Genomic DNA, 15,026 nt, shown 5'->3' with positions numbered 1-15,026 from the left:
TTGCAAACATGGGTAAAATCAATGCAATCTATTAAAATATGCTTTATTGATAAATTGGTGTCACAAGACTCGCACATATGAGGGTCATCTGCCCTCAGCAGAAACGAATGTGTTAGATGACTGTGTCCTATGTGGAGTCGAGCAAGAACTTCCTCGCTATGATTCCTGTGCAGATTGGACTGCTGTGTTTCTATTACAGGCTTTATCTGGTATAATTTATTTGTTCTCTCTCTATGCCATAGTTCTTGCCATTGGAAATATTGTGTATTATTTGCCTGTAGTCTGTATAGAGGACTGACAGGCAAAGATTATTAGTGGGAGCTGCTGATTTGCCTGCAGTGTCAGCCAAATCCTTTCCCCATGTGGCTAGGAATCCAACAGAAGTGGATATCAAACTTGTGTTCATGAAGAGAATGTATCTTCTGCTGAACCCGACAGAGAACTGTATGGGAGTTGTCTCAAAGATAAAGCTTGTAATTCACTCAAATCAGAATATATTATTGACCTTTGGCATTGACAAGTTCGAATGTGATCCAAAGCTAACTCTACAGTATGCAGCTCTGCAGTGTATATGCTGGATTCAGGAAGAATCTGCTGAGATATTATAGTGTCCGGAAAGACAACAGCAGATCCTACACATAATTCCAACTTCGAGCTGTCTGTGTAAACTGGCAGGAAGTCGGAGTGCTCAACTCGGTGTGCTGAATAGAGCTGCAGGTAGACAGATGATGGAATCTCAGACTTTACCCATTTCTTAAGGGAAAAGTCGATGATGGGTATGAGCATGCCAGGGTGGAAGAGTTTGCTTTGGTGTTTATGCAACCTTGTCTACCATGATGTTAAACTCTGTGTAGCTCTTGGACAAGAATACCAAAAGGTCGGTTGGCAGTCTGACGGGTATTGTACAAATTTTCCCAACATGACTCAAAAACGGATGTCCACGTAGGATGGTCTGGCAGGGATTTCAGTTTTAAAGCATAGTTTAAAGACAACTGCTTATGTCGAAATGATAACAGTGGTTCGTTTGCTTCGACGTATAAGCTCTGGACAGGAGATGTTCGAAATGCTCCAGTAGTGATACGGATAGCCTGATGGTGGACAGGGTACAGCGATCGAAGGACACTGTCTCTGGCTGACGATACCTAGGACCCGAAATCTAGTTTGGATCGTACAAGTGCACGATAAATACGTAGTAAGGTGCACAACTGTCTGCTCCCCCAGCGCGTAGAGGAGAGAGAGAGAGAGAGTATGAAGAATATTTAGTCCTCTTGTGCACTTTGTACGGAGTTGACGAATATGTTCTAGAAAGGTCAACTTTTTATCAAACACGAGTCCCAAGAATTTTGTGTCTGACACTACTGGAATAGCATTTTGTCCGAGCCTTAAATCAGGTTCAGGATGAAGATTACACTTACGACAAAAGTGTACTCAGTCTTCTGCAGCGAGAACCTGAATCCATAAGCAAGTGCCCAGGAATTAAGGCAACTAATGGCTTGTTGCAGTTGTCTTTCAATAACCCTCATGTTGTATGACTGACAAAATATGCTAAAGTCATCAACATAGAGGGCACTGTTTACAGTTGTAGGAAGCTGTTCTGTGATGGAATTTACTTTGATGGCAAAAAGCGTGACACTTAATACTGATCCTTGTGGTACTCCCTCCTCTCGGCAAAGGAGTGAGAGAGTAAAGATCCCACACGAACTAGTAGTAGTAGTAGTGGCATGTGATGCAAGAAAGCAAATGTATGAGCTTATGCAGCATCAGCCAAAAAAAAAAAAAAAAAAAAACACCACACCATTCCCTCCAAATGCCTGCCCAGTTCCTCCTTAAATTTATTCAACCTATCAACTTCCACAACGACAGATGGAAGTTTGTTCCAGCAATTAACCACCCGTTGGCTAAAGGCAAATTTCCGCACATCTATTCTACATCTGTCTTTTCTTAATTTGAATTTATGCCCCCTTAGGTTTGTAATCTGAACAAGTGGAAGGATCCCATCAGAATTCAGCGTGCTCAACCCATTCAAGGCCCTATATACCTCAATCAGATCACCGCGCAGGTGCCTAGTCTCCAGCCACTGCAATTTGCAGAACTTAAGCCTCTCTTGGTAAGAGGATCCCTTCGTTCCCCCTCACCAATCTTGTTGCCCTTCTCTGTACACGCTTAAGTAAATCTACATCCTTCCTAAAATGAGGCCTCCAGACCTGTACGCAGTACTCAAGGCGTGGCCTGACCATTGCCTTATACAGAGGGATAATCACCTCCTTTTCCCTGCTAGCAAAATTCCTATATATCATTGACAAAACCCCATGACCTGCCCTGGCAGCCTGTCTGCATTGCTCAGAAAACTTCATATCTGCCTGCACAATTACTCCCAGGTCTTTTTCATTTTCTACCACCTTTCTATCACACAGTTGGTACGTCTCTATGGGGTTACTTCTACCCATATATAGTACTTTGCATTTGTCAAGGTTAAACTTCAGTTGCCACTTCTTAGCCCATATGCCCAAATTATCCAGATCCTGTTGCAGTAGCACACTGCCATTACTGTCATTAACAACCCTGCCAACTTTTGTATCATCTGCAAACTTCGACATTAAGCCTGATATACCTTCATCAATATCATTGATAAATATACAAAACAACAGTGGACCTAACACCGAACCCTGTGGGACTCCACTAATAACATTAGTCCAAGAAGAGCAGCACCCATTGATTACCACCCTCTGCCTTCTAACACTTAACCATCCTTTTATCCATTGTAGCAACTTACCCTTAATACCATTCTGCTCCAATTTGTACAACAGTCTTCCATGCGCAACAGTGTCAAAAGCTTTCCTGAAATCCAAATATATGATATCAAAATTATTTTTCGCATCCAGTTCCTTTGTAACCACATCATAATATCCTATCAAATTTGACAGACAAGACTTTCCCTTAACAAACCCATGCTGTTTCTGAATTATTGCTGCAGTCTTGTCTAGATGATCCTGCAATGCATCTTTAATCAGTGACTCCATTATTTTACCCGGAACAGAAGTTCAACTAACTGGTCTGTAATTACTCGTGTCACCCTTCGATCCCCCTTTGTGAATTGGAGATACATTTGCACATCTCCAGTCCGTGGGAACCTCCCGAGTCCAAGGATGCTCTCATAATTACGACTAAGGGTTTACTTAGTTGCTTTGCCGCCTCCTTTAATATAACTTGGAAAGATCGGTTGGCAAGAAAGTTTTTAATAAAAATAGGGAGATGCCCTCTAAGACTAAGGCTATGCAAATCTTTTAAGATGCCGAATCTCCAAGTTGTGTCATACATTTTCTCCATATCAAAGAACACTGACACCAAATGTTCTCGTTTTAGGAAAGCATCCCGGATGCATGTTTCCAGTCTAATTAAGTGATCAAGAGTCGATCTGTTTTTTCAGAAGCTGCACTGGATGCTGGAGAGAAGATCATTCGATTCTAAATACACATTAACTCAAAATTAACCATTCTCTCTACGATTTTGCATAGACAGCTAGTCAGAGCTATAGGACGGTAATTAGTAGGGAATTTAGGATCCTTTCCTGGCTTTGTAAAGGCAAGCACAATTGCCACGTGCCAGGAACCCAGAAATTGCTTTCTTTTATATAGATTCTGTTATACAGAACAAGCAGGCCATCCATAGATGTTGGTGAGAGGTGTTTAAGCATTTCATAACGAATGCCATCTGATCCAACAGCACTTGCCTTGGAAAGATAGAGCTCCTTTTAGTTCCTACGGAGTGAAAAGCACGTTGTAGGGACAAAGGCCTTTCGGTGTGAAATTTAGTGACTGTTTTTCTTTTTATGTTTCAGGACCAAGAACTCTGGGGAATAGGAAAATATTCCAGATATGTTTGAGAATGTTTCCCCAAGAGCATTGGCTATTGCAGATGGCTCTGCAATAGTGTATCCATTATATTGTAAGATCAGTGAAGGGTACATTATACACCTCAGTTAGGTCACCTCGCAGGTGACCTAACTGAGGTGTATAAGGCTTTGATTGGTTTGAGCAAGCTCAATGCTGATGAGTTTACTCTGGACATAAATTCAAACTGAGGAAACTGAACCAACTGTAAAATATATGTGTGGAAATTTGCCTTTAATCAGCAGATGGTTGATAGTTGGAACAAACTTCCATTTGTTGTAGTGGAAGTTGTCAGCTTAAATAAATTCAAGGCTAAACTAAGCAAACTTTTGGAGTGAATGGATGAGTGAAATGGGAAGGTTTCCCCCCCCCCACCTTGGCTGATGCTATACAAGCTTTCTTTCTTGCAACACATGCCTCTTCTAATGCTAATGCTAAGTATGTGCATAATGACAAAAATCTTTCTTTCCATACCGGGTCCCACAACCAACTTTTAAACAACATCAAAAATCTTTTTGCTTCTGAGTATAAAATATCTATCGACATTTGTGCAGTGAAAATCTGTTTCCTATCTTACTCCTCCTTTGTCATTACTTGTCCTTCGGCTAATCATTAGACTGTTTGAATCCCATGTTTGTTGTGGCTTCCAGGAGAATTAGTTAACCTGTTCAAAGAAAGACCAAACATTATCTCTTCTAGAAAGTCTGAAAACATAACACAACAACTCATCATCAATAGAAATTCTCTTCTTACCTCATGCACAACAAAGATCACCCTTTTGCAATGTTAACTTTGAATAACTGCAAAAGTATTACAAAAAATCTTTCAAGTCCACAGCAGAAAACACTTATTTGTCTTGTTCGTTTTTTCTTTCACTTACCTCGATTACTGGTAACGGCCTTATAATTATTCAGCACCATATTTCCAAAGATTCAATCCTCTGAATTTTTTTTTTTTTTTTTTGACGGTGCAGCAAAAACCTATGGCTTTCTTGCACTATATGGCAAATACTATTACTAGTACCACACCCCAATAGTTTCTCTCCAAAACAGTATCACAAGGATTTTTGATACTAAACAGTTTAATTTTAATACACAGCAAGCTGCATTAATATCTTTCTTTCTCCTTGTTAGTTGTTGGTGCATCAGCTTCTATGGCCATAATGCACCTCCCAAAGTTTTTGCATTTTACTGTGATCCAAGGCAGGAATCGAACCCGCGACCTTTGGGTTGCCAGGCAGGCACTTTACCGGTCAGCGCATTAATATCTGTACCACAATTCAACAAAAACTAGATTGCTTTTCAAATATATAAGTAGTTTTGGACTCCAGCAGCATAGCAGTCTTCTCTTGAGAGCACCATCCTGCACTTTGCTCTTCTATCAAACTTTCCAGATCATCAAGTATTAGTCAACCTAAATACTTCAGGAAAAATTACTAAAATCATAAATTCATAAATGTCATCCTTAGGAAGTATTCTATAATTTGAGGATAAAAATTTAGACATTGTCTTTCTAAAAAGACATCAACTATGCCTCTGTTGTTTGGAATCCATATAGGAAGATTCACTCTAATAAAGAAACTATCCAGCATAACCTCAAGGTATCTCTCTTCTAGGAATTTTCCATTATACTTCTATCAATCATTCTGTATACTTTCATTTCAAAACTGTCAATGTCACAGAAGAACCTTAGCTGATCAAGTTTCTCTTTAAAATTCTGTCTCTGAATCATAAATTATATGGAAGGGGAAGAAGAGATATGGAAATTGATAAGTTGCAACTTATCAACTTCCATCTCTTCTTGGCCAACCATACACTCCATATCCATCCGTCCAATAGTGATATGAAATAAAAATCATATGAAGAGACTTCACTATTTAACCAAAATAAAATTACATCAATCAATATTCATTTAAGCAGCAAAGAAAATTAAAGCAATCCTGACGAAAATATAAAGACCAAAATAAGCAGGATTGGCAAAAATATTTTACTAATGTGGGTACAGTGACAGCAGAAACGACACACTTTGTTAAAACAACATAAACCATATGAAGACAGCTGAAGCAAGCCCTGAAGCAGCGATGAGACTAAAATAGGGGCTGGGGGAAAAAAAAAATAGGTAAATGGGTTATCATTTTTAATATTTCCCTTCAGTAAAACATTAAAAAGCAGTTATAAATCATAAATTTATTAACTATAAATTCTCATTAACTAAACATCCAGACATGATTATATAATACAGTGGATTCCAGTTATTTGGGCCACCGGTTAATCGGGGCAAATCTTAAAAAACAGAACCCAATAGAGAAAATAGCCAGAGTTTACTTCGCTTAATTGGGACAAAATGCCGTTTAATCGGGGCAGGAGACCGCAGCACTGAAGATTACCCTACAATTGTCTCCGACCATACCACGTAGTTCAGTCAGATTTCTGGAGGTCATAACCATAAAACAATAAAAACAATTAGAAGTCGCCTGTTTATTGGGCTTTTGTGTTAGTGAAATCTATCATAAACTGATAGTAAACTTGATCTTATTGAATTTGGGATAATACCAACAGCTGGAATTCTGTGGGTTATTATGGTAAAATGGGTTTGTTTACACATTCTATGGAATCTTCAATCATATAAAAAAATTAATTTTCATAATCTTCTCTTCATTCCTATTTTTAAAGATTTGTAATTTGTTACTCCGTTCTCACTTGTGCATATTGTGTTACTTGCAATTTGTGTGTGCCGTGTTCTTTGTTATTGATTGCTTAACTTTTTACCGTTTTAAATTTTAATTCCCACCCACAAATAACAGTGAACAGAAATGTCAACTAGTTTAGTTAGTATGTACATATTACAGTATGTATTAATTCTTCCAATTATCACGTATATTCTTCCGAATTTCACATATCACTTAATTTTTTAATTTGTAAGGTAATAAAGGGTAAATCTGTACTTAATATACTTTACTCTTATAGCCTGTGGATAATATTCCTCCTATTTTCCCTAATTAGAATTGCTGTTTAATTGAATTAAAATTCAATTCACAAACGTGATCACAATGACTGGTGCTTATTACACATCGTATACTGAACAGTACTTTACAATGGTGACTCCATCGTAACGTGATTTGATTGTACAGTGAATCAATTGTAAAGGGGACGCATTGTATTTTTAACTATTTATGTGAAACTTCAGATAATTGGGGCAGCCGCTTAATTGAGCCAAAATGCACTAGTCCCGATGTGTCCCAAATAACTGGAATCGACTGTGTTTGTTAACAAGCTATGTTTCCTCTTCATAAACACTTACTTGGCAATGAGGGAATATATTTGTCTGACATGCTACCACGAGCTTCTTCGGGAGATAAATGCATTAGCTAAATAAATAGTAATAATAAAATGTTTTTTTTTTTTTAATTTACAATATAACAGCTGTAATTTCTATTACACAGAACACTTATACACAACAGATATAATAAAAAATTTCAGAGCTGCAAGGCTCAATAACTTCCATGATTTTTCAATATATAAAAAAAAAGTAAGATTACCTCAATCTTTTTTGTGGAATGCTTCCAGCCAATTCTCTCCAAATGTAACGAAAAAAATAAGATGAAAAAAATGAATTAACGAATTCCCTCACTCATAGAGATACGACCAAATTCGACATGCAACGGAATTGAAAGCCGAGAGCCCCAAACCCAACCCCGAAACACATCAAACCACCGCAGCAAGACCATGAGTGTGAGAAGAGAAGACACTGTGTCAGAATAAATAATTAAAATCACTATTAAAAAAGATTAAAATCACAATTCAAATTTGGATGAACATTCAAATTACACGAAATGCACAGCTGTTTCCCTTCCTTAAGCAGACCACACTTTTTGGCTGATCACTGTGTTCACAGGATGGGAATATCGCAAAGTGCTTGTGTGTGTGGCTCTTAAAATAGAGAGATTATTTGTATTAACACATGCGTAAAAAACAGCAGAAATCCAAAATTAGGTAAGGGCATCGCACATTGATAGAATTTGTGTAGTTTCATTTCAAGCATTTCAGTGATCAATAATTTTATGTAATTGTGTTGTAAGTTTAAAATTTCTGCTTTATTGAATAGGAATACATGGCCATCACTGACCGCATGAAAGGCCAACTCCGATGCGTCTGCACATCGGAGTTGGCCTTTCACGTTGCCTGACACGTAATGTCAAGCAATTCAGCATATTGCTTGACACATAAATCTAAAGTACAGCGAGTGGACCCCCTCGTATGATGAATCACACTGACTACGTTTTAGAAATACTGAATTCAAAATTATAGCCAGGCCCATGCAGAAGCTACATAATATATTAAAAAAATCACAGTTCTTCCTTCTTGCTCGGCACAGGTAAATGATCTTGTATACAAGATTTCATGTAGTCAGCGTGATTCATCATACGAGGGGTCCACTCGTTGTACTTTAGATTTACACGTCAAGCAACATGCTCTTCCATCCGCACATCATGCGCAAACACGTTGGAGTTTGCCTTTCATGAGGTCAATGATGGTCACTTATTTCCAGTGCTTTTTTTGTAAAAAAACGTGTGCCAGTACTCATTCTTTGCTATCAGGAAAAATTGAAAATTAAAAGAATACGAAAAGTACTCTAAAAATTTTTTTTTCTGATATTGTTACTTTAGTAGTAATGTTTTAAGAATAAGAACAACAAATTAAGTATATTAACACAGTTTATTAAGCATAAATTTATTATTCAAGTATATAAAAAAATAAGTAAAATGTGCGTAAAATAAGTTGGCATAAACACCCTATGCCAACAGGCTGCAACCTTTATTGAGTGAAGAGCCATTTTTGATCTAATTAAAAAAGAGAGAGAGAGAGAATCCGAAGAGTCACACTTCAGCTCAAACTAGGAGTGGGGGGAGGTGAGAGTTGTTTAAGAAATGGAATAGTGGGAAGTGGGAATATATTAAAAAATATATTTTGAAATATTATTTATTAATACTGAAAAAACGTAACAAACATCCAATTAGGTACAAATTAATGTGAATTTTGATGTTGAAAGACTCGCTCAACTTCTTGAGCAAGTCTCTCAACATCATCTGAGTATGTCATAATTAAACATGCTGAGCTTTAAACATGCTCGCATTGTTCAGACGACAGTTTCTTGATTTATTTTTAATATAGTTCATGTTCAAAAATATTTACTCGCAGAAATACATAGAACCAAAAACAGAGAGGTCCAAACGCAAATATTTTCAAATTTATACGAGTCCGGTAAGCTACTCCACGCATCGAACACAATTTGGTCTGCATTTTAAACTCATCTATCACCGTCCATTTGTGTAGAATTGCAAAGGCAGCCTTGCAATTCTACACAAATCCTCAATTTCAAGTTTTAAGGCATTTTATTTCCACTTCACATGTCCTTGATTTTTAAGTCCTCTTGAACTCCATTTCAAATTGTTTCATGTGAGCTGTAAAGTTAAAGAACCACAGTAACGTGATTGAGGTGTATAAATCCTTGAATGGTTTGAGCTTGCTCAATGCTGATGGGATTCTTCCTCTTGCTCAGAATAATCGCCTGAGAGGGCATAAATTCAAATTGAGGAAAGACACTTGTAGGATAGATGTGCAGAAGTTTGCCTTTAGCCAGCGGGTGGTTGATTGCTGGAACAAACTTCCATCTGTTGTTGTAGAAGTTGATAGATTCAAGGCAGAACTTGACAAATATTTGGAGTGAGTGGATGGGTGAAATAAGGGGTTTTTTTTTTTTTTGACTGATGCTATATAAGCTTGCTTTCTTGCATCACGTGCCTTTGTTAATAGAGCTGCATACGGCTCGCAAGCCACAGGTTGCCGACTTCTTTTCTTCCTCTTTGTGTGTTGGTTGTTGAATGACATTTCCGAAGCAGCCATGAAATGACATATTTTTCTGGATTGAAGCGGGTCAGTTGCGGCTCTACAATTTTAAGAAACAGCAGTGAAGAAACTGTTTTTGTCATCAACGAAGGGCTGGTTGGGCTGACGATCAGATTCATTTGTGAAAATCCTCATTCACATTCACTATGAAACTGGTACTCCTAGCATTCATCAAATTATTCCGAAACCTTCTTATCAAATAGGTATCCATGAATTGCATACCTTTCATTTAACTGTAACCTAACTGATGATTTTCTAACTTCGCTTTCACCAAATTACAACAATTCATGTTTAGAAGGATTATACCTTCATTGTCCTCGTTTTCAGTCTCTCGTCATCGGTATTGTCACTAGTTCTTAAATTTGAATTTTTTCTTTTCTTTTCTTTTTTTTTGAAAAACTGTCCAAAATGTCGGTGTCATTAGGATATTCAGGTTCTGCGACCGTGTAAACATAGATTTTTTTTTTTTTTTTATGAGAACCCCAAACACGAGAGGTATTAGAACCTCTTATATTACTTAGTACCGTGCTTGGGTTGGAGGTTGAGAAGACGAAAGAAGATATTTGTTGATATTGGACTTGAACTTCTGTAGATTGTAATTTTCAGGAAATACGTATGAAGGAAGGGTGTTCCAGAAAACGGCAGTTGAATGAATAAATGAGGAAGATGAAAAGTTCTGTGGGTTTGAAGTTAGACAGTAAATGGATGTTGGCTGGTGGCGGCACGTGTTTGGACTGTTTTGAAAGAGAGAGTGGGAATTATAGAAGCCAATTCAGAAGAACAGTGCCCATGGAAGTATCTGTAGAAGAGGCATGCAGCAGAAACAGTGCGTCTATGAGAAAGCGAGTGGAGAGACTCTGTTAGAGATGAATCATTAATTAACCTAACTGCCCTCTTCTGAATGGAATCAAGAAGCCTGAGAGAGGTTTTGGGGGCACCACCCCAGATGTGGGAACAATATTCCATGGCAGGGCGGATTTGCGATTTATACAGAGTGAGCAGCTGTTTGGAAGAAAAGTAATGCCGAGAGTGAAAGAGAAAACCAAGTTTTTTAGATGCAGAGGAAGCAATATTTGTAATGTGCTTGTGCCAAGAGAGATTAGAAGTCAGGGTAATCCCCAAAAGAGATATATCATTTTGCCTAGAAATCGGAGTGTCACTAAAGATAAGCATAGGAGCAGAAGAATCCTTTTTGTGAGATATAAGACAAGACTGAGTTTTAGCAGGGTTGAAATCAACTAAGTTGTCTTTGCCCCACTGGAGAATTACCTGAAGATCGGCATTTAAGGAATTGGCAGCAGATTTTTGAGAACTTGAAGCTGATTGAGCTGGACAAGGTTTCTCAAAATGGAAAGTTGAATGCAATGTGCTATCATCGGCAAAACTATGGACAGGATTTCCAGTCAATGGAAGAAGGTCATTGATATTCAAGAGGAAAAGAGTGGGGGAAAGAACTGAACCTTGGGGGACACCGGCATTAGTGGAGAAGTTAGAAGACAGAGCCATCTACCATCACCCTCAGTGAGCGATCAGAGAGAAAACTGGATAACCAATTACTAAAAACAGTTGGAAAACCATAAGATGGAAGCTTGTTTAGAAGACCTTTATGCCAAACACGATCAAAAGCCTTTGAGATGTTAAGAGCAACTACTTGTGTTTCACCGAACCTTTCCATTGAATTAGTCCATAAATGGGTAACATAAGCCAGAATATCACTAGTGGATCGACACTGACGGAATCCATACTGGCGATCATTGATCAGACGGAAGGTTTCTAGGTAATTTAAGAGTTGGCGGTTAATTGATTTCTCCATTACTTTAGAAAGAGTAGAAGTAATTGCAATGGGACGATAATTGGATGGGAGGGATTTGTCACCCTTTTTAGGAACTGGCTGGATATGAGCAAATTTCCAAGCAGAAGGAAAAACACCTTTGGAATAAGAAAGTGAAAAAAGGCGGCAAAGAATAGGAGTAATTTCAGGAGCACAGGTTTTGAGAACAAGTGGAGAAATACCATCAGGACCTGGAGCTTTCTTAGCATCAAGATTCATCAAAATCCTTCTGATATCCTTTTGACGGAAGACCACAGGAGGCATTGAATGGAGCATGTTAGGAATGGTGGGAGGTGTTTTACCAAGATCATTAATACATGAGCTCAAAGAAAAATGGGATACTAGCAGGTCAGCTTTATCCTTGGCTGAAGTGACAACAGAACCATCTGGTTTGGACAGAGGTGGGAGCAGAGATGGGCAAAAGTTGCGGCCAATAGCTTTGGCAAGAGACCAGAATGCTCGGCTACCGTTAGGGCAAGAAGCAAGTTTTCTACTCTTAGCCTGTTCAAACTCTAGTTTGGACTGATTAATAACTGCTTTACAATTGTTGCGAGCTTTGGTGTAGGCAAAAAATGAAACTGAAGAATTAGAAACAAGCCAATTATGATATGAAACATTCTTCTCTTGGACAGCCTTAGCACATTTATTGGAAAACCAAGGTTTAGATAAAGGACAAGATTTTAAAGTGAAGTGTGGGATAAAGGATTCCATTCCTGCAAGAATAACTTCACTGACACGATCTGAGCAAACGTTGACATCAGAAGTTTTGAAACAGTAATCAGACCAAGGAAAAGAAGAAAAGAAGTCTCGCAGGTGAAAGGGAAAGATTTTTTTTTTTTTTTTTTGATTTGGTAGTTGTTGGCGCATCGGCTTCTGTGGCCATATTGCACCTCCCAAGGTTTTTGCAGTACTTTGATCCAAGCCCGAGGCGGGAATCGAACCCGCGACCTTTGGGTTGCCGGGCAGGTACTTTACCCACTTGGCTAGCCCGGTCGGCAAAGGGAAAGATAGGGAAAAATTTACGAAAAAATGTGGATAACGCACTTCCGTGAAACAGATGATTATTTGTCGGGGTAAAAGAAAATCACTTTTCTAATTCTTGAAAGCGGGGCTTACACAGTTGATTCACAGAGGTCTCCAACTGCAAGGAAAGTGAACTAAAACAGCATTTTAAAATTTGTTATTTATGAAAAAAATTCTCATTAAATGTTTTGTTCAGTAAATGTAATTGTGTATTGTATTTAATAAAATTTTCGAATATTTTGTTTGAAAATGGCCACTGTATGGTATGGGAAAAGGTTGGACACCACTGCAGTAGAAGATGGGCCAGAGCCCATTGGGAACACACCTTGATCTGCTCGCTCTTGTCTAGTGTGTCTCCTCCACATGTGGGACAGGTGGTCGGATAGGTTTTACCAGGTACCACTAAGTTGTAGAATGCTTTAGCTCTCTTAATTCGTGTAGCTGGACTAACTGCCTAAATTGCCTGAATGCCAGAAATGCAAGAAGTGCGTACCGAGTTAATTCTCTCCCAATCCGTTCGCTATATGAAAATTTTCTTCGCTCAACGGAAAGTAGTTTAAATATAACTTCCACGGGGAAGTCAAAATAATTCGCTATAAAAGGACTTTGTTAAACAGAGGTCCAACTGAGTAATTTAGAATTTTAAAAATGGTTATACAGTTTTATATAAAAATATCTTAACAATAGACAGTAAAAAATGCAAATTTCGTTGATTTTAAGCTTATTTGAATAGCAGGTAAACATGTGAAAAAAATTTACGGAATATTACAAATTTCGAAGTATACTGCATCCAAATGTCACAAGTCACTGTTAATAAAGGTGCCAGTATGCAGTACCGTTGCGTACCATTCGTCTCAAAAAAAAAAGCATTGTATTCCTATTCAATAAAGCAGAAATTTTAAACTTACAACACAATTACATAAAATTATTGATCGCTGAAACGCTTGAAACGAACTACACAAATCCTATCAAAGTGCAACGTCCTTACTTAATTTTGGATTTCTGGTCTTTTTTACGCATGCGTCAATACAAATAATCTCTCTATTTAAGAGCCACACACAAACACTTTGCAATATTCCCATCCTGTGAACATGGCGATTAGCCAAAAAGCATGGTCCGCTTAAGGAAGGGAAACAGCTATGCATTTCATTTAATTTGAGTGTTCATCCAAATTTTAATTTTAATTGTGATTTTAATCTTTTTTAATCGTGATTTTATTTGTCATTTTATTAGTGATTTTAATTATTTATTATTGGAAGTGGTTTTAATTATTTATTATGACACATTATCTTCTCACACTCATCGTCTTGCTGCAGTGGTTTGATGTGTTTCGGGGTCAGGTTGGGGCTCTCGATTCCATTGCGCATCAAATTTGGTCGTATCTCTATGAGTGAGGAATTCATTAATTATTTTTTTTCATCTTATTTTATTCGTTACACGTCGAGAGAATTGACTGGAAGCATTCCACGAAAAAGATTGAGGTAATCTCTTACTTTTTTTAATACAACAGATATAAGTACAAGTTCTATTATAAATGGTGATAATCAATGGACTGCTCTTTGTGGACTAATGTTATTAGTGGAGTTTCCTAGGGTTCGGTACTAGACCCATTGTTGTTTTGTGCATTCATCAATGATATTGATGAAGTTATATCAGGTTTAATGTCCAAATTTGCAGATGATACAAAGGTTGGCAGGGTTGTTAACGACAGTAAAGACAGTATTCTACTCCAACTAGATAAGTTGGGAAAATGGGCTGAGAAGTGGCAACTGAGGTTTAACATTGACAAATGCAAAGTACTGCATATGGGTAGCAATAACCCAAGAGAAATGTACCAACTATGTGGTATTACACTCTGGGAAGTGGAAACTGGGAGTAATTATGCAGTCAGATATGAAGATCGCTGAGCAGTGCAGATGGGCTGCCAGGGCATGTCATAGTCTTGTCAATGATGTATAGGAATTTTTATAGCAGGGACAGGGAGGTGACTATCCCATTTTCCAAGGCAATGGTCAGGCTGCACCTTGAGTACTGTCAAAAGAACCTTAGCTGATCAAGGTACAAGTCTGGAGGCCTCATTTTAGGAAGGATGTAGAGTTGCTGGAACGAGTACAAAGAAGGACAAGTTTGGTGAGGGGGACAAAGCGGTACTCTTACCAAGAAAGGCTTAATTTCTGCAAATTGCAATGCCTGGAGAGTAGGCACATGTAGGGTGATCTGACTGAGTGTATAAGGCCTTGAATGGGTTGAGGCAAGCTGAATGCTGATGGGATTCTTCTTCTTGCTCAGATTAAGAACCTGGGGGGGGGGGTCAAATTGAGGAAAGACAGTTGTAGAATAGATGTGCAGAAATTTGCCTTTAGCCAGTGGGTAGTT

The 15,026-nt window shown here is 38.1% G+C and overlaps 1 protein-coding gene across 1 annotated transcript in view; it reads right to left on the bottom strand.

The window, feature by feature from the left end:
• The window catches only part of LOC150078672 (uncharacterized), a 292,422-nt gene that overhangs the window by 115,278 nt on the left and 162,118 nt on the right, over positions 1-15,026 (bottom strand). The window contains exon 5 of the mRNA XM_090382317.1: positions 7,191-7,257. Coding sequence (XP_090238443.1) covers positions 7,191-7,257 — 67 coding nt within the window. The remainder of the gene's footprint in view (positions 1-7,190; positions 7,258-15,026) is intronic.

This window comes from Mastigoproctus giganteus, chromosome 10, assembly GCF_048544385.1.
Source record: "Mastigoproctus giganteus isolate SK-2022 chromosome 10, ASM4854438v1, whole genome shotgun sequence".
In the NCBI taxonomy this organism is placed as follows: Eukaryota; Metazoa; Arthropoda; class Arachnida; order Uropygi; family Thelyphonidae; genus Mastigoproctus; species Mastigoproctus giganteus.
This window is presented reverse-complemented; position numbering and strand designations above follow the sequence as displayed.